At 45.4% G+C, this 25,576-nt stretch overlaps 1 protein-coding gene across 5 annotated transcripts in view; it reads left to right on the top strand.

Moving 5' to 3' along the window:
* Window positions 1–15,394: 15,394 nt before the first annotated feature.
* Window positions 15,395–25,576, top strand: part of PPP2R5C (protein phosphatase 2 regulatory subunit B'gamma) — a 174,199-nt gene continuing 164,017 nt past the window's right edge. For 2 of the 5 annotated variants that reach the window (XM_030804159.1, XM_030804158.1), the window contains exons 1-2: window positions 16,563–16,765; window positions 17,748–17,813. In XM_030804159.1, the coding sequence (XP_030660019.1) occupies window positions 16,739–16,765; window positions 17,748–17,813 (93 nt within the window). In that variant the 5' untranslated portion in view covers window positions 16,563–16,738. Of the gene's footprint in view, window positions 15,541–16,562; window positions 16,766–17,747; window positions 17,814–25,576 lie in introns of those variants that run through there. The other 3 variants (XM_030804161.1, XM_012498148.2, XM_030804160.1) reach the window with 3 other exon arrangements.

The following is a 25,576-nucleotide window of genomic DNA, read 5'->3' as shown; positions in this document are numbered from 1 at the left end:
AGCGTGATGCCTCCAGATTTGTTCTTTTTGCTTATGATCGTCTTGGCAATGTGGGCTCTTTTTTGGTTCCATATGAACTTTAAAGTAGTTTTTTCCAATTCTGTGAAGAAAGTCATTGGTAGCTTGATGGGGATGGCATTGAATCTATAAATTACCTTGGGTAGTATGGCCATTTTCATGATATTGATTCTTCCTATCCATGAACATAGAATGTTCTTCCATTTGTTTGTGTCCTCTTTTATTTCATTGAGCAGTGGTTTGTAGTTCTCCTTGAAGAGGTCCTTCACATCCCTTGTAAGTTGGATTCCTAGGTATTTTATTCTCTTTGTAGCAATTGTAAATGGGAGTCCACTCATGATTTGGCTCTCTGTTTGTGTGTTAATGGTATATAGGAATGCTTGTGATTTTTGCACACTGATTTTGTAACCTGAGACTTTGCTGAAGTTACTTATCAGCTTAAGGAGATTTTGGGCTGAGAACGGTGGGGTTTTCTAAATATACAATCATGTCATCTGCAAACAGGGACAATTTGACTTCCTCTTTTCCTAATTGAATACCCTTTATTTCTTTCTCTTGCCTGTTTGCCCTGGATAGAACTTCCAACACTGTGTTGAATAGGAGAGGTGAGAGAGGGCATCCCTGTCTTGTGTCACTTTTCAAAGGGAATGCTTCCAGTTTTTGCCCATTCAGTATGATATTGGCTGTGGGTTTGTCATAAATAGCTCTTATTATTTTGAGATACATTCCATCAATACCTAGTTTATTGAGCGTTTTTAGCATGAATGGGTTGTTGGATTTTGTCAAAGGCCTTTTCTGCATCTATTGAGATAATCATGTGGTTTTTGTCATTGGTTCTGTTTATTCTGTTCATTGCATTTATTGATTTACATATGTTGAACCAGCCTTGCATCCCAGGGATGAAGCTGACTTGATTGTGGTGGGTAAGCTTTTTGATGTGCTGCTGGATTTGGTTTGCCAGTATTTTATTGAGAATTTTCACATCGATGTTCATCAGGGATATTGGTCTAAAATTCTCTTTTTCTGTTGTGTCTCTGCCAACCTTTGGTATCAGGATGATGTCGGCCTCATAAAATGAGTTAGGGAGGATTCCCTCTTTTTCTATTGATTGGAATCGTTTCAGAAGGAATGGTACCAGCTCCTCTTTGTACCTCTGGTAGAATTCGGCTGTGAATCTATCTGGTCCTGGACTTTTTTTGGTTGGTAGGCTATTAATTATTGCCTCAATTTCAGAGCCTGCTATTGGTCTATTCAGAGATTCAACTTCCTCCTGGTTTGGTCTTGGGAGGGTGTATCTGTCCAGGAATTTATCCATTTCTTCTAGATTTTCTAGTTTATTCTCTGATGGTAGTTTGTATTTATGTGGGATCTGTGGTGATATCCCCTTTATCATTTTGTATTGCATCTATTTGATTCTTCTCTCTTTTCTTCATTAGTCTTGCTAGTGGTCTATCAATTTTGTTGATCTTTTCAAAAAACCAGCTCCTGGATTCATTGATTTTTTTGAAGGTTTTTGTGTGTGTGTGTATCTACTTCAGTTCTGCTCTGATCTTAGTTATTTCTTGCCTTCTGCTAGCTTTTGAATTTGTTTGCTCTTGCTTCTCTAGTTCTTTTAATTGAGATGTTAGGGTGTCAATTTTAGATCTTTCCTGCTTTCTCTTGTGGGAATTTAGTGCTAAAAATTTCCCTCTACACACTGCTTTAAATATGTCCCAGAGGTTCTGGTACATTGTGTCTTTGTTCTCATTGGTTTCAAAGAACATCTTTATTTCTGCCTTCATTTCGTTATTTACCCAGTAGTCATTCAGGATCAGGTTGTTCAGTTTCCACGTAGTTGTGTGGTTTTGAGTGAATTTCTTAATCCTGAGTTCTAATTTGATTGCACTGTGGTCTGAGAGACAGTTTGTTGTGATTTCTGTTCTTTTACATTTGCTGAGGAGTGCTTTACTTCCAACTATGTGGTCAGTTTTGGAATAAGTGCAATGTGGTGCTGAGAAAAATGTATATTCTGTTGATTTGAGGGGAGAGTTCTGTAGATGTCTATTAGGTCTGCTTGGTGCAGAGCTGAGTTCAAGTCCTGGATATCCTTGTTAACCTTCTGTCTCATTGATCTGTCTAATATTGACAGTGGGGTGTTAAAGTTTCCCATTATTATTGTGTGGGAGTCTAAGTCTCTTTGTAGGTCTCTAAGGACTTGCTTTATGAATCTGCGTGCTACTATATTGGGTGCATATATACATTTAGGATAGTTAGCTCTTCTTGTTGAATTGAATTGATCCCTTTACTATTATATAATGGCCTTCTTTGTCTCTTTTGATCTTTGTTGGTTTAAAGTCTATTTTATCATAGACTAGGATTGCAACCCCTGCTTTTTTTTTGCTTTCTGTTTGCTTGGTAGATCTTCCTCCTTCCCTTTATTTTGAGCCTATGTGTGTCTTTGCACGTCAGATGGGTCTCCTGAATACAGCACACTGATGGGTCTTGACTCTTTATCCAATTTGCCAGTCTGTGTCTTTTAATTGGGGCATTTAGCCCATTTACATTTAAGGTTAACATTGTTATATATGTTAATAGGTGAATTTGATCCTGTCATTATGAGGTTAGCTGGTTATTTTGCCCGTTAGTTGATGCAGTTTCTTGCTAACATTGATGGTCTTTACAATTTGGCATGTTTTTGCAGTGGCTGCTACCAGTTGTTCCTTTCCATGTTTAGTGCTTCCTTCAGGAGCTCTTGTAAGGCAGGCCTGGTGGTGACAAAATCTCTCAGCATTTGCTTGTCTGTAAAGGATTGTATTTCTCCTTCACTTATGAAGCCTAGTTTGGCTGGATATGAAATTCTGGGTTGAAAATTCTTTCCTTTAAGAATGTTGAATATTGGCCCCCACTGTCTTCTGGCTTGTAGGATTTCTGCCGAGAGATCCACTGTTAGTCTGATGGGCTTCCCTTTGTGGGTAACCTGACCTTTCTCTCTGGCTACCCTTAACATTTTTTCCTCCATTTCAACTTTGGTGAATCTGACAATTATATGTCTTGGGGTTGCTCTTCCCAAGGAGTATCTTTGTGGTGTTCTCTGTATTTCCTGAATTTGAATGTTGGCCTGCCTTGCTAGGTTGGGGAAGTTCTCCTGGATAATATCTTGAAGAGTGTTTTCCAACTTGGTTCCATTTTCCCTGTCACTTTCAGGTACATCAATCAAATGTAGATTTGGTCTTTTCACATAGTCCCAAATTTCTTGGAAGCTTTGTTCATTTCTTTCTACTCTTTTTCTCTAAACTTCTCCTCTCACTTTATTTCATTAATTTGATCTTCAATCACTGATACCCTTTCTTCCACTTGATCTAATCAGCTATTGAAGCTTAGGTATGTGTCACGTAGTTCTCATGCCATGGTTTTCAGCTCCATCAGGTTATTTAAGGTCTTCTCTACACTGCTTATTCTAGTTAGCCATTCATCTAATCTTTTTCCAAGGTTTTTAGCTTCCTTAAAATGGATTCAAACATCCTCCTTTAGCTTGGAGAAGTTTGTTATTACAGACCTTCTGAAGCCTACTTCTGTCAGCTCGTCAAAGTCATTCTCTGTCCAGCTTTGTTCCATTGCTGGTGAGGAGCTGTGATCTTTTGAAGGAGAAGAGGTGCTCTGGTTTTTAGAATTTTCAGCTTTTCTGCTCTGGTTTCTCCCCATCTTTGTGGTTTTATCTACCTTTGGTCTTTGATGCTGGTTTTGGGGTTTTGGTGTGGATGTCCTTTTTGTTGATGTTGATGCTATTCCTTTCTATTTGTTAGTTTTCCTTCTAAGAGTCAGGTCCCTCAGCTGCAGTCTATTGGAGTTTGCTGGAGGTCCACTCCAGACTCTGTTTGCCTGGGTATCACCAGCATAGGCTGCAGAACAGCAAATATTGCAGAACAGCAAATATTGCTACCTGATCCTTCCTCTGGAAGCTTCGTCCCAGAGGGGCAACCTCCTGTATGAGGTGTCAGTCGGCCCCTACTGGGAGGTGTCTCCCAGTTAGGCTACACGGGGGTCAGGGACCCACTTGAGGAGGCAGTCTGTCCATTCTCAGAGCTCAAACACCATGCTGGGAGAACCACTGCTCTCTTGAGAGCTGTCAGACAGAGATGTTTAAGTCTGCAGAAGTTTCTGCTGCCTTTTGTTCAGCTATGCCCTGCCCCTAGAGGTGGGGTCTACAGAGGCAGCAGGACTTGCAGAGCTGTGGTGGGCTCCTCCCAGTTTGAGCTTCCCTACTCAAGGGAAGCTTTGTTTACCTACTTTACCTACTCAAGCCTCAGCAATGGCAGACACCCCTCCCACTACCAGGCTGCTGCCTCACAGGTCAATCTCAGACTGCTGTGCTAGCAGTGAGCAAGGCTCCGTGGGCTTGGGACCCACCAAGCCAGGCATGGGATATAACCTCCTGGTGTGCCGTTTGCTAAGACCATTGGAAAAGTGCAGTATTTGGGTGGGAGTGTCCCAATTTTCCAGGTACAGTCTGTCACGGCTTCCTTTGGCTAGGAAAGGGAAATCCCCTGACCCCTTGTGCTTACCCAGTGAGGTGATGCCCCACCCTGCTTCAGCTCACCCTCCATGGGCTGCACCCACTGTCCAACCAGTCCCAATGACATGAACCAGGTACCTCAGTTGGAAATGTAGAAACCACCATCTTCTGCGTCGATCACACTGGGAGCTGCAGACCAGAGCTGTCCCTATTCAGCCATCTTGGAATGGAATCTCTCATTTTCACTAATTTAAAAGTAAATGTCTATGTGGCAAGTGGCTAGCGTAATAGACAGCATAGGCCAAACCATTACCCACTTGTTTCTGTTTTCATAGCATATCACTGTCTGAAATGATCTTTCTCAACTGTTTACAAATTTACAGTTTGTCTTCCCCCATTAGAATGTAGATTCTGGGACTGGACCCATCTGTTGTTAGTCATAAGCTAATTTACTGTGAGTTAGAACTCATTTACAAGCCCGTAGCACATGCTGTTACATACCTGAAATTGTAGGAAATTTTCATCTTCAAGTGTGGATTTGATATCTACAAGAGCCAAGAGTAATGTGTGTCAAGTTGCATAAGGTAGAGACTAATATCTGGGTTTACTTCTGTTTAAGAAGACAGCAGCAGTTGGCCAGGCGCGGTGGCTCACGCTTGTAATCCCAGCACTTTGGGAGGCCGAGGCGGGCGGATCACGAGGTCAGGAGATTGAGACCACAGTGAAACCCCATCTCTACTAAAAATACAAAAAATTAGCCGGGCATGGTGGCGGGCGCCTGTAGTCAGTCCCAGCTACTCGGAGAGGCTGAGGCAGGAGAATGACGTGAACCTGGGAGGTGGAGCTTGCAGTGAGCCGAGACTGCGCCACTGCACTCCAGCCTAGGTGACAGAGCAAGACTCCGTCTCAAAAAAAAAAAAAAAAGAAGACAGCAGCACCGAACACAGGGCTCATGCCTGTAATCCTAGCACTTTGGGAGGCCGAGGCAGGTGGATTGCTTGAGCCCAGGAGTTCAAGACCAGCCTGGCCAACATGGCAAAACCCCATCTCTACTAAAAATACAAAAATTAGCCAGGTGTAATGGTGCACGCCTGTAATTCCAGCTGTAATTCCAGCTACTCAGGAGACTGAGGCAAGAGAATCACTTAAACCCGGGAGGCAGAGGCTATAGTGAGCCGAGATCATGCCACTGCAATCCAGCCTGGGCGCCAGAGCGAGACTCTGTCTAAAAAAAGAAGAAAAAGAAAGCAAACTGGCAATGAAGTGAAGTAATAGCAACAAACTAGGGCAATAAAGTCATCAAAACTTATTATTTCAAAAAGATACTCTAAAAATCTGAGAAAAGCACATAGTTATAAAAGGTACATCACCTTCCAAAGTAAAGAACTATTCCTCAAAAAGGAAATTTGTTTGGCCATGAAATTTATAACATTCATTCGGCCGGGCGCGGTGGCTAACGCTTGTAATCCCAGCACTTTGGGAGGCCGAGGCGGGTGGATCACAAGGTCAGGAGATCGAGACCACGGTGAAACCCCGTCTCTACTAAAAATACAAAAAATTAGCCGGGCGTGGTGGCGGGCGCCTGTAGTCCCAGCTACTCGGAGAGGCTGAGGCAGGAGAATGGCGTGAACCCGGGAGGCGGAGCTTGCAGTGAGCCGAGATCGCGCCACTGCACTCCAGCCTGGGTGAAAGAGCAAGACTCCGTCTCAAAAAAAAAAAAAAAAAAAAAAAAGAAATTTATAACATTCATTCTAAGAAGGCAGCCTCATTGAATCAGTAATCAAAAGCCTCACAACAATGAAAAACTCAGGCTTAGATGGCATCATTGGTGAATTCTACCAAACATTTAAGGAATTTACACCAACCCTCCTCAAACTCTTCCACAAAATTGAAGAGGAGGGAACACTTCATAGCTCATTCTATGAAGCTAGCATGATACTAAAGTCAGACAAAGACATTATAAGGAAAGAAAACTACAGACCAATATCTCTGATGAATATCAGTGCAACAAGCCTCAATAAAATACTAGCAAACAGAATTCAATGGCACATTAAAAGGATTATACCCCATGACCAAATGGGATTTATTCTTGGAATGCAAGAATGGTTCAACATACAAAAATCAATCACTGTAACACACTACCTTAACAGAACGAAGGAAAACAACCCCATGATTATCTCAATTGATGCACAAAAGGCATTTGCTAAAATTCAACATACTTTCATGATAAAAAAAACACCCAATAAACTAGGATTAGAAGGAAACCACCTCAATATAATGAGGGTTGTATATAAACAGCCAACAACTAACACCATACTCAATGGTGAAAGACTGAAAGTTTTTCCTCGAAGATTAGAAATGAGGTAAAGATGTTCATTTTGCCACTTTTATTCAACATAGCACTGGAAGTCCTACACAGAACAATTAAACAAGAAAAAGAATTGAAGGCATCCAAATTGGAAAGGAAGAAGTAAAATTGTTTCCATTTGCAGATGATAAGATTACACACACACACACAGAGATACACACACACACAAACACATAAAACAAATCCTGTTAGAACTAATCAATGAGTTCAGCAAAGTTGCAGGATACCAAATCAACCCACAAAATCAGTTGTGTTTCTTACACTAAAAATGAAGAATCCAAAAGGCAAATTAAGAAAACAGTTCCATTTACAATAGCATAAAAAGAATAAAATTATCAGGAATAAACTTAACCAAGGAGGCAAAAGACTTGTACACTGGAAACTACAAAATGTTGTTGAAAAAAATTAAAGACAACTAAATGGAAATACATCCTGTGTTTATGAATTTGGAAGGCTTAATAGTTAAGGTGTTCATGCTACCCAATGTGACCTACAGATTTAATGACATTCATACCAAAATCCTAATGGCAGTTGTTGCAGAGGAAAACTCCATCTTAAAATTCATATGGAATCTAAAGGGACACTGAATAGCCACAACAGTCTTGGAAAAGACCAAAGTTGGAGGACTCACAATTCCTGATTTCAAAACATACTATAGAAATCAAAACAGTGTGGTACTGGGATAAAGACAGATATATAGACCAATGTAATAGAATAGAGAGCCCAGAAATAAAATGTCAAATGATTTTTGAAAAAGGTGCCAAGACCAATCAATGGGGAAAGGACAGTCTCTTCAACAAATGGTGCTATGAAAATTGGATATGCAATGCAAAAGAACGAAGTTGGACCCTTACCCTATACCATACACAAAAATCAACTCAAAATGAACCAAAGACCTAAATATGGGAGCTAAAACTGTAAAACTCTTAGAAGAAAACATAGGGGAAAAGCCTCATGACATTGGATTTGGCAATGATTTCTTGGATTTGACACCAAAAGCACAGGTAACAAAAGTAAAAATAGATAAATTGGACTACATCAAAATTTAAAATTTCTGTGAATCAAAGGATATAATTAACAGAGTGAAAGGCAACCTACAGAATAGGAGAGAAAATATTTGTAGATCATGTATCTGATAAGGGATTAATATCCAGAATATATAAAGAATTACTACAATACAACAATAGCAGGAAGAAAAAACAAATAACCCAATTTTAAAATAGGCAAAGGACTTGAATAGACATTCCTCCAAAGAGGATGTACAAGTGGCCAAAAAGCATATGAAAAGATGCTCAACATCACTAATCATTATGGAAATACAAATCAAAACCATAATGAGATATCATCTCACACCTATTCGGATGGCTACTATTGAAAAAACAAAACATAACAAGTGTTGGTGAGGATGTGGAGAAAGTGGAAACTTGTATATGGTTGGTAGCAATATAAAATGGTGCAGGCTCTATGGAAAATAATATGGAGGCTCCTCAAAAAATTAAAAATAGAATTACCATATGATCCAAGAATTCCACTTCTGGGTATGATACGGTTTGGCTCTGTGTCTCTACCCAAATCTCATATAAAACTGTAATCCCCACGTGTTGGAGGAGGGGCCTGGTGGGAGGTGATTGACTCATGTGGTTGTATTTCCCCCTTGTTGTTCTTGTGATAGTGAGTGCTCATGAGATCTGGTTGTTTAAAAGTGTGTAGCACCTCCCCCTTCTCTCTCTCTCTCCTGCCACCATGCGAAGACATGCGTGCTTCCCCTTCACCTTTCTGCCATGATTGTAAGTTTTGTGAGCCCCCCCGCCACAGCCATGCCTTCTGTACAGCCTGCAGAACTGTGAGTCAATTAAATATATTTTCTTTATAAATTACCCAGTCTCCGGTAGTTCTTTAGAGCAGTGTGAGAATAAACTAATCCAGGGTTATATACCCAAAAGAATTGAAAGCAGGGTCTCAAAGAGATATTTGCACACCCATGTTAATAGTATGGAATGAGACCACTACTTCTGCTGACCTTCCCTTCTTTTCCACACCCCCCGTCACTGTTTCCCTAGTTTATAAGACAGGAGAAAAAGGAGAAAGCAAAAAGTTGGAAAGAAACAGAAGTAAGACAAATAGCTAGATGACCTTGGCGCTACCACCTGGCCCTGGTGGTTAAAATAATAATAATAATATTAAGCCCTGACCAAAACTACTGTGTTATCTGTAAATTCCAGACATTGTATGAGAAAGCACCGTAAAACTTTTGGTTCTGTTAGCTGATGCATGTAGCCCCCAGTCACACTGCCCACACTTGCTCGATCTATTACGACCCTTTCACGTGGACTCCTTAGAGTTGTAAGCCCTTAAAAAGCCCAGGAATTTCTTTTTCAGGGAGCTCGGCTCTTAAGATGCAAGTCTGCCGATGCTCCCAGCCAAATAAACCTCTTCCTTCTTTAATCCGGTGTCTGAGGATTAAATCCTGCTACAATAGCAGCATTGTTCACTATAGCCAAGAGGGGGAAGCATCCAAAGTGTCCACCTACAGATAAATGAATAAACAATACAATAAATGAATATTCATACAGTAGAATATCAGCCTTAAAAAGGAAGGAAATTCTGACACATGCTACAACATGGATGAACCTTGAGGATATTACGCTAAGTGAAATAAGCCAATCGCAAAAGGACAAATACTGCATAATTCCACATTTGAGGCACCTGGAGTAGTCAGTCATTGAGACAGAAAGTAGAGTGGTGGTTTCCAGGGGCTGGAGAGGGGCAATGAGGAGCAGTTCGGTTGGAACAGATATCAGTGTGGGAAGATGAAAGTTCTGTAGGTGGATGGTGGTGATGTTTGCACTTAATGTGAATGTACTTAATGTCTTAGAACTGTACACTTAAAAATGTTAACATGGTAAATTTTATGCTGTATTTTGTCATAATTTTACAAAATTAAAGGCAGTCTCATTAGTTCTCTGTTATAAGTTGGATGCCAGTTCATGCAGAAAGGCAATCTCTTCAGGTCTCCCAGGATGGAGTAGTGACCTGGAAGAGAATCCTGCTCACTGGAGCAGGGCACTGCTCTCTTTTGAAGATGCAGTGGAGGTTGTCTCTTTCTCCACACAAAGGGCAGGAAAGACGACAATGGCAGGGTGTGGGGGGAGAGGCAATGAAGTGCATTCAGCAAACTGTGGAGTTCCATCCAGATCAAGAAATTCTCCTTAAATGAAGTCTGTGGTACAGTTCTGGCTTTCATGCCCACTGTCTTCTGTGATGCTCTTGGTAACCAGCAGAGAGGGCAGGGCAGGTTGTGTCATATCCGCTTTTCGTGAGTTTAGACCAGGCTTCTCCACCTCGGCACTATTATCTTTTGGGCCAGAGGATTCTGTTGTGTGTGGCTTTCCTGTGCATTGTTGGATGTATAGCGGCATCCCTGGCTTCTACCCACTAGATGCCAGTAGCCTTCCCCACCCACCCAGTTGTGACAACCAAAAATGTCTCCAGACATCCCCAATGTCCCTTGGGGGGCAGAATCACCACTGTTTCAGAACCATTAGGTTAAAGGTTTTGAGACTCACACAGAGTCTGCACAAACCCAAGTCTTCTAATTCCAGATCTCCCATTCCACCATGACACCAAGTTATTCTCCACCTAAGGCCCACTTGACAACCACTCCTCACCCTTCTCCTCCCTAGAGCAGGACATCAAGGGATGCCTCGCTGGGCTTGCTGGGCTTCCTGGCCCTCTGGCTCAAGTGGGTCAGCAAAATGGGAGCCACTGGTGAGAGAGAGGAGGGGAGAAGCGAGAGGGTGGGGTGTGTCTTCACCTGTCCTGGCCTCCCTCCCTGCACACCGACGGGGACTATGACAATGAGTTGGCTACACCAGGCTCTGGCATGACCTCTGCCTCCCCCTGACCAGTGAGGCCTGGGAACAAGGACAGTTCCCATAGCCACAGCCCCCTGCCTGCTTCCCACTCCCTTGTCCCTGGTGTGACCCTTGCATGCCTCTGTGCATGGACCTTTCATTCATTTATTTCCAATTAAACACTTCTAACTGGCTCATCTGTTCCAGCCTGTTAAAACCAATCACCCCAAACTTAGGACAAGAACTAAAAGTCAGCACTTGAACATGCTGCAGCTGATTATCCACACCCTCCCTTCCAGCAAGCTCTCTGCTGCTCTATTGAATACATCTCCTCTCTCTGAAAGCCCCTAATCCTGCTGGCTAATGCTCTTACGGTGTGCTTCTCCCACCACCTTGGGTTAAGTTATTTCTGTCCCGTCTTATCTCCTCCACTGGACTTAGGGATTTGGGAGGAAAAAAGAAAGGGATTGTATTTCACTCCATTTATATGAAAATGAATTATTTTGTGTTGTTTTCCATTTTTCTTCAATACGTGGATACAAAATTTTATTAAGATATTTTTAGAATTATTTTGAACTTTCACAGTTTTTAGAATAATCTATGACATTTTCAGTTCTGGAAACTCTCACAGATTTCTTTCTACCTTTCGGATCTCATTGGGAAAGTACTCCAGGCACCCGTGGCATTCTTCTCAGCTGTTGGGGACTAACTGGCTCATGGCATTTTTCAAAGCTCTACAGGGGCCAAATAAGATGCCTGGCTTAGTCTAATAGGCTCTCTGGGTGCCCTTGGGCCTGAAAGTACTAACTTTTGGGTATTTTCTTGGACTCCTCAGAACCGAATGGCACCTCACTTCAAATCATGGTCCACTTGTTAAACTTACTGAGTGCTTGATACGTGCCTAGAGTGTGATCCGCACTCTTGATATATGGATAATTAATTCAAATGTAATCTGACTTAACATACTCTCTACTCCAACTCTGCAGGCAAATTTGTAGTGGAAGGAGTCTGGTGCATGAATAAATAGATACAAATTCAGTATGAAATGCGTGTGTCATGACATTTTCATGGAAAGGAAGTGAGGAAAGTTGGGAGGAGTAGATGTGATGAACATCTAGTTTTCAGGGAGGCCTCAGGGTTGCCTGAAAAGAAGTCCCTACCCAATCCAGGTAGCCCTGGGCCAGGAGAGGTGAGGAGGAGGGGCTGAGCGCCTGGGGGAGCTAAGTGACACAGACAGAGGAGGGCCCATAAGCACACCACAAAGCTGGAGAAAGAGAGCAGTTAAAGAAAGATGGCATAAAGTCAGAAACAAGTCTGAGATGCAACAGTGTCTCGCTCTGTCACCCAGGCTGGAGTTCAGCAGCATGATCACGGCTCAGTGCAGCCTCCATCTGCAGTGATGGCTCAAGCAATCCTCCCACCTTGGCCTCCCAAAGTGCTAGGATTATAGGCGTGAGCCACCACACCCAGCTAGAATTAGTTTCTTCAAACGCTAGGCACTGAGTAACACAGAATGCCTGAGACATGACCACTGACCCTAGGAAGCTCGGCTGAAAATCCAAGTATGCAAGACTGCCTGGATGCCCAGAAGGCCTAGGAAGGACATGAAGAAACCTAAGCCCACAGGCCGGGGTCTGTGAGAGCCAAGAGAGAAGGCATTCTGGGCAGGGTGACCAAAGCTGCAGCCTGGCAGGCAGGGCAGCTCCACACCAGCCTCAGAGGAGCAGGCAGGGCCAACTGTGCTGCAGGCATCTTTACAGAGAAGACGCAGGAAGGGCTTCTGAGGGCAGACGCAGGGAAGGGTGCAGGGCTGATTCTCAGTCAAGGGCCATCTTCTCTCTGCCCTGCTCATATGTGCCACTTATGTCATCCAGAGTGAAGCAGTGAACAGTGTGGGGCTGCAGCTGGTGGCTGCAGTGAGGTCAAACACCTCAGTCCTCTGGGAACCTCTCTGATCCTCCAGAGACCTCAGGGGCACAAATTAAGCAATCCAACGTACAGAGAAGACAGACACGGAAAAAGTATGTTTGGGTTTTTAGAGACTGTATTAGTCCATTCTTGCATCACTATATACAAATACCTGAGATTGGGTAATTTATAAAGAAAAGAGGTTTAATTGGCTCATGGTTCTGCAGGCTGTACAGGAAGCATGGTGCTGGCATCTGCTCAGCTTCTGGTGAAGCCTCAGGGAGTTTTCACTCATGGTGGAAGGCAAAGGGAGAGCAGGCACTTCACATGGTGAAAGCAGGCTCAAGGTGTGGTGAGGTGCCACATACTTTTAAACAACTAAATCTCATGTGAACTCCAAGCAAGAGCTCACTTATCACCAAGGGGATGTCCCAAGCCATTCATGAGGCATCTGCCTCCATGATCCAAACACTTCCCAGCAGGCACGCCTCCCACATCAGTGATTACATTTCAACATGGATTTGGGTGGGGATAAATATCCTAACTATATCAGGGACCATCTCAAAAAAGTGTCCCACAAGAGCGGGGGTTGGAAGAAAAGGAGTTTTGTGTGATGCCAGCAGTGCCTTCATGAACATGGAATGTGGGGCCATCCTGGAAGAGGTAACCCTCAGCCACACACACACAAGTGTGTGTGCACACACATGCACACCCACATAATGGCTTTATATCCGATCTCAATAGCCTGTCCTGAATCCCTTCTTTTGGGAGCAGGAGCTGTAACTATCTTTAGTGTTCCTGTAAATACCACAGCACCCAAGACACTGCATGAAACCCAGTGTGTTCTACGAGTAGTCGGTAACTAACTGTCATTAAAGATGGTCCTCCCTAATGTGGGCAAATGAAGCCAGTCCAATGGCCAGTGAGGTACACATGCAGTTGTACAGGTAATGGTGTTGAGTCAGATTTCTCTGGTTGCTATGGTTTCAAGGTCACTGGATGGTAACTAGGCAGCTTTGCTGGTACCCTGTCCCTATGCTTTCCCTCAAACTCTAAACTGACCTGAGAAACCTCTAACCTGACATGCAACTAGTCCTCTATGCTATATTTCCAGTTGCCATCTTGGACACCTCTACCTACATTTTGCAGACACAGCAACGTGTCCCAAACTGGAATCTTGTTCCCTTGCAAACATGCCCTCCACTTGCATCCCTTCCTCATCATTCACTGTGTTGCCCAAACTACAAGCGTGAGCATTCGCCTTTTATCCTCGATTCTGGCTCTCTGTCGCGTCGGCGATCCTTCCCCCTGTTGCTGTGGAGATGCCTCCCCGGCAGGCACCTGAACCATAGCTGGATGCTGATTGCTCTTTCTGCCTCCTGCTTTTACTCCCACCCTCACCTCCTTCTCCACACTCCTGCCACCGATGTCTTCTAAAATGCAAATGTGAGTACATCACTTCCCACTTCAGTATCTGTCAGTGACCCTGAAATGCATTCAAAAAGAAGTACAAAATCTTGGCAAGGTCTACAAGTCTCAATTCAGCGTCGTTGTTCCTTCAGTCTCATCTCCGGCCATAACAAAACGTCCTGTGCAGTGCTCTGTCACGCTTCCAAGCCTGACCCCCCTCACCCCAGTCCTGTAGACTTGTCACATGTCATGTCCTTCTGATTGCTGGTTTTTTCTGTTTCCATGCAAGCATGCGAACTGCTTGAGGACAAGGGTAGTGCCTTGCTCACCATGAAATTTCTGGCATCATGCTTTGCACATAGTAGTTATCCAACAAAGGTGGGTTGAATGAATGAATTGTATGCAACACTGGATCAGGAGCTATGATACAAGGATTTTGGTGGCACGAGCTTGTCTCAGAGAAGCCTCTAAGCCTCCCTAAGAGTTCATGGCCATAAACCAATAGTTTCAGAGCTACTTCTTTTTGATATGGATCTATCCTGGGCTTATTAAATTCATAGCATATAGTTTATTTTTAAAATGTTATTAGCTAGGGGCCTCGCTCTATCCTCAAAATTGTTTTGGAGACACCGTTAACCCATTTAAATTATTAATAAAAAAGCCATTTATTCCGCACAAATAGTTGTTTGAGACTGTCCTGCTTACCTACAGATATTTGTCTAAGAGCCCACAGACATTCAGACACCCGCAGACAGAACTTACTTTCTTACTTTTCCCACAACATTCCTCTTTCGATCTTTTTTTTCTTACCCCGTCTTTCAGCTTTCTCATTGCAGAACTGCTGAGAATAATGGAATATGCTTTGCCTGGAAACTTCCAAGAACAAAACCCCGTGGGCTAAGAGAACCTGATGATTTTTAAGCTGCCAGTTAAGATGCAGCTCCTTCATCATCACAGGTGAAGCACCAATGCCTCTCGCACGTAAAAATCCGTACGCTCCTAGAGTCTTACTACCTAATGCATTTCTGCAATCTGGGACGCCTGTCACTAGCGTCTTCAATAGTTTTGGGCACGAGGTGGACTGCGGAAGTACTGTATTGAAAAGTTAATGTTTTTCCCTTGGACACGCTCTCCTCACAGCTATTAAGCTAAAAGAAATCAGGTGACTCCCAGTCATCACGCAGAGGTTTCCTCACCATTTATGATCAAGCCAAATTAAAGAATAAAAATAAAATCCTATTGGCGCAGCGGCCACCAAGTCTTTGAGGCCTGGCCTCGGTGGGCGGGGTCGACGCCGGAGGAGAAGGGCTGCACGAGTGGGCGTGACCTCGCGGAAGGAGCTGCGGAGGGCGGGGCCGACTGGGGAGGGGCGGGGCTATTGGGTGGGTGGGACCTCGCCGCAAGAGCTGCGGAGGGCGGGACCAACCAGGGAGGGGCGGAGCTGTCGGATAGATGGGACCTCGCGGGAGGAGCTGCGGAAAGCTGAGTTGGTGAGGGGAGCGGCTGGCCGAGGGGAGGGGCCGGTAAAGGGGAGGGGCCTGTCAGGAGGAGGAGCCGGTAGAGGGGAGGGGCCGGTCGAGGGGAGGGGCTGGCCGAGGGGAGCGGGCTGGTCGAGTGGAAGGGCTGGTCGAGGGGAGAGGAGGGGAGGGGACGGGCTGGTCGAGGGGAGAGAAGGGGAGGGGACGGGCTGGTCGAGGGGAGAGGAGGGGAGGGGAGGGGACGGGCTGGTCGAGGGGAGAGGAGGGGAGGGGACGGGCTGGTCGAGGGGAGAGGAGGGGAGGGGACGGGCTGGTCGAGGGGAGGGGACAGAAGGGAGGGGAGGAAGGGGGGGAGGGGAGCGGAGAAAGGGGAGGGAGGGGAGAAAGGGGAGGGAGGGGAGGGGAGAAAGGGGAGGGAGGGGAGGCGGGGCACAGCGGTGTCCCGCGAAACTGCCGCTCGCTCGGTTCCGGGGCCTCCCTGTGCGCCTCAGTGCAAAACGTGCCGGGCACTCCTGACTGCAGCGAGAGCCGCGGCGGTGAGGGGGCAAGGCCAAGAGGCCACGGTTCGCGTTTTGCCGGCTGCAGAAGTTGTTACCATACATTTCAAATGTGCATTTCCTACGTCTCACGCTGTCTTGCGCCTCCACAGCGGGCCACGGCCCTGTCACCGCAGTCGCAGCCACATGCTCCCTTCCCTGACTCGGCTCAGCGCTGCTCAGCGGTCAGCCCCACGCCAGGAGGCCGCGGCCTGCCTGAGGCCGGCTCGCGGCGACTGGCGACGGAGGGCGGGGGCGTGAACGGGTCGCGCGGAGAAGGCGGGGGGAGCGGGGAGCGTTAGGGCACGTGGGGGCGCGCCGACCAATGGCAGGGCGCTGTTGAGGGCAGCGGGGCGGGGCCGGGCGCGGGGGCGGGGCGAGCGGCGGGCGGGCGGGGCGGGGCTGCCGGCCGGGGGTGGGGAGGGGCGGAGCGGGGCGGGCCGGCCGGGGGAGGGGCGGAGAGACGCCGCCGCCGCTGCCGCCGCCGCCGCCGCCGCCGCGGCTGCCGCAGCCTGTGGGAGCCTGGAAAAGGGGAAGCGAGAGCGAGCGAAAGACTCAGTCCCCGGGCGGCGGCGGCGGCGGCGGCCGCGGGGGCGCGACGGCCGGGGCGGGGGCGCTGCTGCTGCGGGGGCAGGCGGCGGCAGGGGCGGCGGCGGCGGCGGCCCGCTCCAGCCATGCCGAATAAAAACAAGAAGGAGAAAGTGAGTCCGGGCCCGGCCGCAGGACGGAGGGAGCGGGGAGGGACTGCCGGGGGAGGGCGCGACGGCACCGGGGTCCTGCGCCCGGGCCCCGGCTCAGCTCCCCGCCTGACGCCGCGGGCTTCGCGTCCCCGAGGGCGGCCGGGCCAGGCAGCCCGGGCTTCTCTCGCCCCCATGCCCGGTGGGGGCAGGGAGCTCGGGGATCGCGCCGGAGCCGTGGGGCGCAGGCCCGGGCCGCTGGGACCTTCGTGATGGGCCGGGGCTGGGCGTGGAGGGAGGGCGCGGCCCGGGGAGGGGGTCGGAGGGGCGCCCGTCCCCGACAGCGCGCCGTGGGCCGGGGCGGGCGGGTGCGGCCGCCGAGGGGGTTAGCAGCCTCGCAGTCTCCTGGAAAGGAGCTTCAGGGATGGGGTCTGTAGACGCCTGGGGAGGGACCCCTGGACGGGGGAAAGGGAGCGGGAAGGGACTCCGCTGAAAGCTGGTAAGGAATTCTCTGCCGCCCCGGAGGGACGCTCTGGGGCTCTCAAACACTATTATTATCCTGGGTGGCGGCGGCGGTGAGGGCTGCGAGCAAGGGTGCTGCGTTTGCATTCGGGGGGGCAGGTATGTTTCTGCTTCAGGTGGAGCTCTGTAGCGTTTCATTATCACCCCAGAAATCCTCACTCCCAGGGTTTAGGGTGGGAGGGAAGAAAGGGATGTGATGTGGATCTCAAAATGCCAGAAGCACTGTGTAAAATTGGATTTATCTTTTCTGCTTGAAGTTTTCAACCTCAAATGCAGATAAAACGAAAAGAATCTGAATGGGGGGTGGAGGGGCATTGCACTGTTGGAATCCTAAACGGTATGATACAGAATTTCCTAATGGTATGAATTAAAAATACCAGAAGCTGTAGTTGCATAAATCACTTTTAAAACTGCATTTGGCTTATCTGATGTTTACCTGTCTAAAAAGTGAGAAGACTAATTGACTTTGCTTGATGTTTACCAGGAATCACCAAAAGCAGGGAAGAGTGGAAAAAGTTCAAAAGAAGGACAAGACACAGTAGAATCAGAGGTAACTGTCATCAAATATTGACTTTGTATTTTATACACAGCTTTTAACTTAAGGTAGAAAAACTGAGAGTGATAAAGCCTAGAATCTTCTAAAATGTTTCCCTATGTGAGTTTTTTTTTTTGTGGTGTCTTTCATAACCCTCAATTTTAGTTGTTTAGGTTTTTACTGTTTTGCTTTGGAAAACTATTAATGATTTTGTGAAAATTGTGCTTGCCTATGGAGTTTGTTTGTAGGTCTTTTGGGGTTTTTAAATTTTTTATTATTTTGAGACGGGGTCTCACTTTGTCACCCAGGCTGGAGTGCAGTGGCTCAATCTCTGCTCACTGCTACCCCTTGCTGCCCAGCCTCAAGTGATCCTCTTACCTCAGCCTTCCAAGTAGCTGGGACCACAGGCACATGCCACCACACCCAGCTAATTTTTTTTTTTTTTTTAATAGAGTCTCACTCGGTCGCCCAGGCTGGAGTGCAGTGGCGCGATCTTGGCTCGCTGCAACCTCTGACTCCCGAGTTCAAGCAATTCTCCTGCCTCAGCCTCCTGAGTAGCTGGGATTACAGGTGCCCGCGACCACACCCGGCTAATTTTTGTATTTTTATTAGAGACGGGGTTTCACCATGTTGGTCAGGCTGGTCTTGAACTCCTGACTTCGTGACCCGCCCGCCTTGGCCTCCGAAAGTGCTGGAATTACAGGCCTGAGCCACCGTGCCCATCCTGGATCTGGTATTTTTAAGTTCATTTCCCACACCTCAAACCCAGCAACCCTCCTGTGTAGGTTGGTCTTATGCGGTCTATGGTGTTGCTATGTTGCTTTTAGTTTTAGGGTCATCCCCCCACCGCCACTTCCATTGCAAGCTGCCAGGCGACTCAGTGGTTGTTTCTTTTTCTTCTGTCACCTTGTTTTCCTTCAAACCATCTCTGCTACTGACGTCCTGGGCTAGCTCCCTATTTCTGTTGACAGTCCCTTGGCCTCTTTCCCCAGTAATGTTGGTATTTGAAAAAATTTACCTAGTTTTGGTATTTTATTATCGTTCACATTCTGTGTGTGTGTGTGTGTGTGCACGCGCACTTGTGCATCAGCCACTTGTGAATTTCTTTGCTTCTTGGCTTTGGCCTCATTGAGGAACAGCTGGAATGCCAAGTGAAGATTGCATCTACTTGACCAAGGTTGATGCTGTTCCTTCACACCGTGAAGTGCCTTCAGAGGATTTGCAGAGTCACCACTTTCCTTTGCCTTTTCTTCCTTGTGACTAATTGTTGAACTAGAGCACCTAAGGCCAAGGGTCCAGAAGCTGCGTGGACCCAGGCAGAGCCGATAGGTCCTTTTGAATCCATGGGTAGCAGATAATTGGGTTAATAGAGTGTCAGTTATCCAGAACTGGATCATTGAGGTCCCAGTCTTATCACAAATGACGTTTATTTGCCAGTGTCAGACTTCTTCCTGTGAGCCAAATTAGAATGAGTTCAGTTCTGTCTGGGAAACACAGTTAACTGGCAGTGATCTGCAGTGGACTTTTTTTTAGCCCTGCGTTCTCTCTTTTCTATCATTTGGTGTATTCTGAACCTCCCTCCTCTTCAGCAGGTGGTTTATTCCAGCAAATCTGTTGCCCTCCCCAAAGCAAAAAGCAGAAATCCAAAAGGTTTCTTAAATGTCAATAGTTAGGATCATTTGTGCCTGTCTGTCCCTCCCTGTCTTTATAGCAGACAACTGAGGTTTACTATGCCATGCTGGGATTTGACATGTTTATTTCTTCCCTGTCACCCTTTTGACTAAATTCATTTAGATGAAGATGAAATGTAGGTGCTTTATGAAGGTATATGCTATATGCCCTTTTTTTTTTTTTTTTGGTCTTTTGATCTTTCATTAAAACTGTTAAGATTTCTTCTCCCAAGAGCTTTCTTGCTAATGTGCCTATATCCTCTTACTTTAGCTATATTCCTTATACAAAGGAGCATCAATGTGTATATTTCATTTATTTCTGTTTTTAGTGGGAAGATCCTGGCTGTAAGGATGAATAATGTTAAGTTTAAACCTGAAAAATCTGTCAGTAGTTCAAAGATACCAAAACCACTACTATGTGAAATGTGTGTTTTGAAAGCAGTTTGCCAGCCGTGTGAGACCTGCGGTGTGGCCTGCAGTGCCTGAGTATGATGCCCCACTTGTCTTTTTGTATTTTTTCTAGTGCTACTGTCTAAGAGCTGGAGCTACAGAGCTTGAAATTACCACTGAAAACACTGAAATGTTGGGCCCTTCACTGCTTCCTCATAAGGATACCAGAGGCAACATGGCATATTAAGCTTGACACTTGGCAGATCACTGTGTAAATTGTTTTTCAGGAATACAAGTTGGGACACTTCTGTTCATTTGACCTTTGAGTTGACCCTTAAATTTTATTATTGTTTTTTTTTCCCCTCAGTCTTCAGCTCACTGCTTCACTTCTAGTTCCACCCACTTACCAAATATGATTGACTCATGCAGGTGAATTGAACCATTATTGCACACTTTTTCCCTCTCCTCTCTCTCGGTATTACTCTTAACTTGAATATTTTAACCTGAACAATTTAAATAGCTTGACATTCCCATGCTGCTTTCAAACCTTTTTTTTTTTTTTTTTTTTTTTGAGATAGAGTTTCACTCTTGTTCCCAGGCTGGAGTGCAGTGGCGCGGTCTCGGCTCACTGCAACCTCCACCTCCCGGGTTCAAGTGATCCTCCTGCCTCAGCTTCCCAAGTAGCTGGGATTACAGGCTCCCACCACCATGCCCAGCTAATTTTTTTTTTTTTTTTTTTTGTATTTTTAGTAGAGATGGAGTTTTACCTTGTTGGCCAGGCTAGTCTCGAACTCCTGACCTCAGGTGATCCGTCTGCCTCAGCATCCCAAAGTGCTGGGATTATAGGCATGAGCCACCCCGCAGCCCCTTTCAAGCCTTTTAACATCATGTCACCTTCACAATGAGCAGTTGCTCCCCATTACCCAGTGAACTCACCTTCTGATGGGACAGTTACCCTAGTTGGGGCTTCACAGCCTTGAGAGATGTGCAGAGCAGGGGCCTGTCCAGGGCAGAGCAGCCAGACAGCATGGAAATAATCCCAACAGAGAAAGCATTCAAGAACCTGGCCTCTGGTTGACTTAACACACTACTTCAAGTATATGGCAGGTCCGTATAATAAACTCCTGCCTGGCTAGTCTTCAGCCTCGTAGAAAGCAAGGAAGCAGGTGGCGTATGTTGCAGAACAATTCTTGGGTGGAACAAGGGGACATTTGATGGTTTGGGTTTTTCAGTAAGAAAGATGAAGTCCTGGAGTATCGGGTAGAGTGGTACAGTGGAAAATATTTCAGCCTGGGGGTTAGAAAATAAACATGCCGATTCTTGCTTTGCCATAAATGATGTCAGCTAACTTGTGTGACCCTGTTTTCTCATCCCTAAAATGATTTGATGAGTTTAGGCTATTTTTAAACGTATGGAATAGATTGGATGCTACCCTTCCTGAAAGACATTTTCCCTGCAAGTATGGCAGGCTGTATCTTTCAGCGTAACAAAATTCTGTTAAAGGTCATAACTGCTGCCCTGTAACTTTTGCCTTATTCTAGAAACTTCTACTCCTTGAATGACATGTGTTGGTACATGTTTCTTCTCTTTCAGATAGAATGGTTAATTTTGACTTGTTGCTTATGCACCTGTGTCCTGGAAATAAAAGTTTCTTCCCACTACTTACTGCTGGTTTATTTCATAGGAAGTCTTAAGGAAAGAGGCAACAAACGGGCTCATGGGTCACTTGAAGTTGGAAAATTCTGTGGAGATTGACAAAGGAGACTCACTTTTGAGCATCTGTTCTCAGTGTAACATTCAAATCTGTGGAAACATAACTAGGCACATTTTATGATTATTTAGAATGTTAATAAATTGCTCTGAGATTCCTCAAGTCCATTTTGTGAGATCAGACCATAGGTGGGTGTTGTTTCTTTTAAGTTTGTGTACTGCGTCCAATGTTACATTTTTAGAAGTGTTCATGCTTTTTGTAAAGTGATTTGTTTTAAGCACATTAAAGGTCGTTTGAGTATTGTCATGTATTTTACACCTGCTTCAGCTTAGTTTTGTTTGAAAGTCTCTACAGCAACTCTTATATAATATCTGTTGCTGAAGAGAAAGAACAATCCTCTCTCCAACTCATTAGCTAGCTTTGCCACCTTCTACCTTTAGTAACTTTTTTCCTATTATAATCTCTCCCTTTACATTCCAGTGCCACTGCTCCCTGATGGTCTAGACCTAGGGAGACTGACAGTCGCCTCAGGTCGCGTAGGTGCTAGGCGGAAGGGTAATTTTTTTAGAAATTAAAACGGAAATGTTAAAAATATTTAATGATACACCCATTAAATGTTAACAAATAACACTTTTATGAAAAATATCTTTGCAAGAAATACTCCTTTTCACAGTCTCTGTAGCAAGAGTTTTCACCTGAGTAAGCAGGAGGAGGACAAGGACAGTCGTTTTGTTCAGCGTGACCCCTCCAAGGAGGGCCCCTGACACTCCTGTAGACTCACTTCTGAGCTTGGGGCTTTCGCTAGAACCTCCCATGCCTTAGCTTCCATCAGTCTCTTCCCACCTTTTTTTCCATACAACCCTAAGCTGAACTTCAGTGAAACCCAGAGAAGACCAAGAGAAGTAATACTTTAAAAATCTTTTTGAAATTCATATGTAATGATTATGGAGTAAATGGAATCATTTGCTTTTGATTGCCACGTCTTGGCTCACTCTTCCCAGCGCCTCCCCATGGTCTTTCCTTAGAGCCCAGGGGCGTCGGAAAGAGGTGCCGCGGGAAGGATCCATCCCTGGCAGCCAGACGCAGCGGCAGCTCCCGGGCTTTGGGGTTGTTAGCAGGCAGCTGTCCTGAGCTTGCTGCCCTTGGGGCATGAGGGAGTGGTGGGTTCTTCTTTAAGCAGCTCCCTTCTCTAGCCCCCATTCCTGTCCTACATCACAAGCTGCAAGGTCAGTAGACCCCAGGTACCTCCTTTGTGACCTCCACTGCTCTAGACCAAGGGTTCCAATCTGACCACTTGACTGTGGGGCCAGAAATTTTGTTGTGGGGCTGCCCAGTGGTCCTGTACTTTGTAGGACATTCACCAGCATCCCTGGCCTCACCCCTAGATGCCAGTGGCCCATTGCCCCCACCAACTATGACAACCAAAATGCATCCAGACATTGCCTAATGTCTCCTGGAGGATCAAATCGCCCCCTGTTGAGCCACTGCACTATAAAGACACCTTTCCAAAATATGTACATTTGCTTACAAACCACGCCTGGCACATATTCATCTGAGCATTATATTTCCTTTAGAACAGCAGTAAGTGCTCACACAGAAAGGGGATCACTCCTTTATACTCTTCACAATTATCGAGCACCCCAAAGAGCTTTTATTTAGTGAGTTTTATCTATCTACTGGTATTTTTCCTTAGAAATTAAAGCTGAAAGTTTTTAAATAGTTCATCTAATAATAACACCCATTACATGTTGACATAAAAAACATTTATGTGGAATTTTTTTTGTAATTTGCTGAGAAAAGTGGCATGGCTCTGTTTCCGCAAATCTGTTGAACATCCGGCTCCATCGAAGGCAGCTGTCTGCCCCTGCACGCAAGCTGCTCTGATTTCATATGTGTAACCTGTGAAAAACTCCCCATAATGACGCTTTAAAGGGCCAATCACATCTTCATGTTATCATAAAAAACATTTTGACCTTGTGGACCCCTGAAAGGGTCAAGGGACACACCCCAGACCACACTTCGAGCACCCCTCTTTTAGAATGCTCTTCCCCCACTCTCTGCTGGCCATCTGAATCCTTTCATCTTTTTTTTTTTGAGACGGAGTCTCGCTCTGTCACCCAGGCTGGAGTGCAGTGGTGTGATCTCCGCTCACTGCCAGCTCTGCCTCCCGGGTTCACGCCATTCTCCTGCCTCAGCCTCCCGAGTAGCTGGGACTACAGGCGCCCACCACCACGCCCGGCTAATTTTTTGTATTTTTAGTAGAGATGGGTTTTCACCGTGTTAGCCAGGATGGTCTCGATCTCCTGACCTCATGATCCGCCTGCCTCAGCCTCCCAAAGTGCTAGGATTACAGGCGTGAGCCACTGTGCCTGGCCCCTTTCATCTTTTTAGCTCCAACTCAAGCTCATCTATCCAGAAACTTCAGTGAAGCTGTTTCTCACCATCTTGGACTATGTGTTTTCAATCTTTTAAATGCTTATAGCAATTACTTCCTAGACCAGTGGCCGGCTGTACGCAGTTCTGTGTCATGTGTACCGCGTTAGATGACCTTTGTTCCCATGTGACTTGCCTTCCTAGCTAGATTCAGTCCTTGAAGGCATCCGTTGAGCTTGACTCTTCTTTGATCTTGCCATATATATTAGGACCTAGAGTCAAGAAGTATTGAGCTGGTGGGTTTTAAAAGTACTGAAAAGGAGAGCTTGAAATCAGTTAGGTTGCTGATTTTTCTGATACTGTAAATTAGCAACAACAATAAAAAAAATCTTGTTAAGAGGCTTATTTATCACTTTTTTGATCCAATAAGGAAATTTTAATGTAGAATTTTTATTCAGTGTAATTCATTTTAAATAAATAGCAGTATACTAAAGCAGAAGATTATGGTACTTAGGTTTTTTTCTAATGTCTTGTGAAAATTTTAAAAAGTAGAGTGTTTTGGTTTTTTTCTTAGTTTTCTTTTACATACTCAGTGGAAAAAAGTGTTGTCTCATAAGATCTTGGTTAAAAGGTCAGTGGTAAAAAGTACAGCCTCATAAGATCTTATTTTAATTAAAGCATTTCAAAATAGGATTTCCATTTAAATACAGTTATGGATCGCTTAATGAGGGGGGTACGTTCTGAGAGCTGTGTTGTTAGGCGATGTTGTCATTTTGTAAACATGATGGCATGTGCTTAACACAAACCTAGGTGGTACAGTCTGCTACACACCTAGGGCATATGGATAGCCTGTCACTCCAGGCTACACACCTGTACAGCATGTCATTTAACTGAACCCTGTAGGCATCTGTAACATAATGGCAAGAATTTGTGTATCTAAACATAGTAAAGATACCATAAAAATATGGTGTTATAATCTAAGGCACCACCATCATTTGTGCAGTCTGTTGTTATCTGAAATGTCATTACGTGGCAGTGACTGTAAAGGTTTCCCTGTGATCTTTTATGCTTTGTTTCTTAATTTATTTTGGTAATGTTTCTCAGTAGAGCATAGTTACATATATAGTTAATATGTTTTATAAGATAGGTTTTGTTTTGAGCACGTCTTGTTCTGTGCGAGCACTGTGTTGAGGATTGAGGAGATAAAAAAGACCTGTTAGGAACTGAAGTATTGGCTGTTTCCATCATTTTTGAAGTGTAGCACCTGTTGCTTCTGGACATCCAGTGTACTTGGGAGTAACCTGGCCCCCATTCAGTTAGATCTTATTGTCCTTGAGTGGATGGGACAAGATGGAACCCATTTCATGTAAAGAGCCACCTGGAGCTTTGGGTGAGAAAATCAGACACTTTAAAGCATCTATGCAGACACAGGCTTACCATAAAATTATGGAGTTCCAGAAAGCGCATTGGACCCTAGGGTGTGTATTATGGTTAAAGCCAATAGATAAGATCAGCATTCCTCTCTCTCTTCAGTAAAAGCTTCGCTACGGTATATGCAATTCTAGAAAGAGCTCATCAAGTAAATGATATGAAATCTAAAATTTTCCAGTTCAAGAAAGAAGCTCAAACTTCCT

This window comes from Nomascus leucogenys, chromosome 22a, assembly GCF_006542625.1.
Source record: "Nomascus leucogenys isolate Asia chromosome 22a, Asia_NLE_v1, whole genome shotgun sequence".
Taxonomy (NCBI): Eukaryota; Metazoa; Chordata; class Mammalia; order Primates; family Hylobatidae; genus Nomascus; species Nomascus leucogenys.
This window is presented reverse-complemented; position numbering and strand designations above follow the sequence as displayed.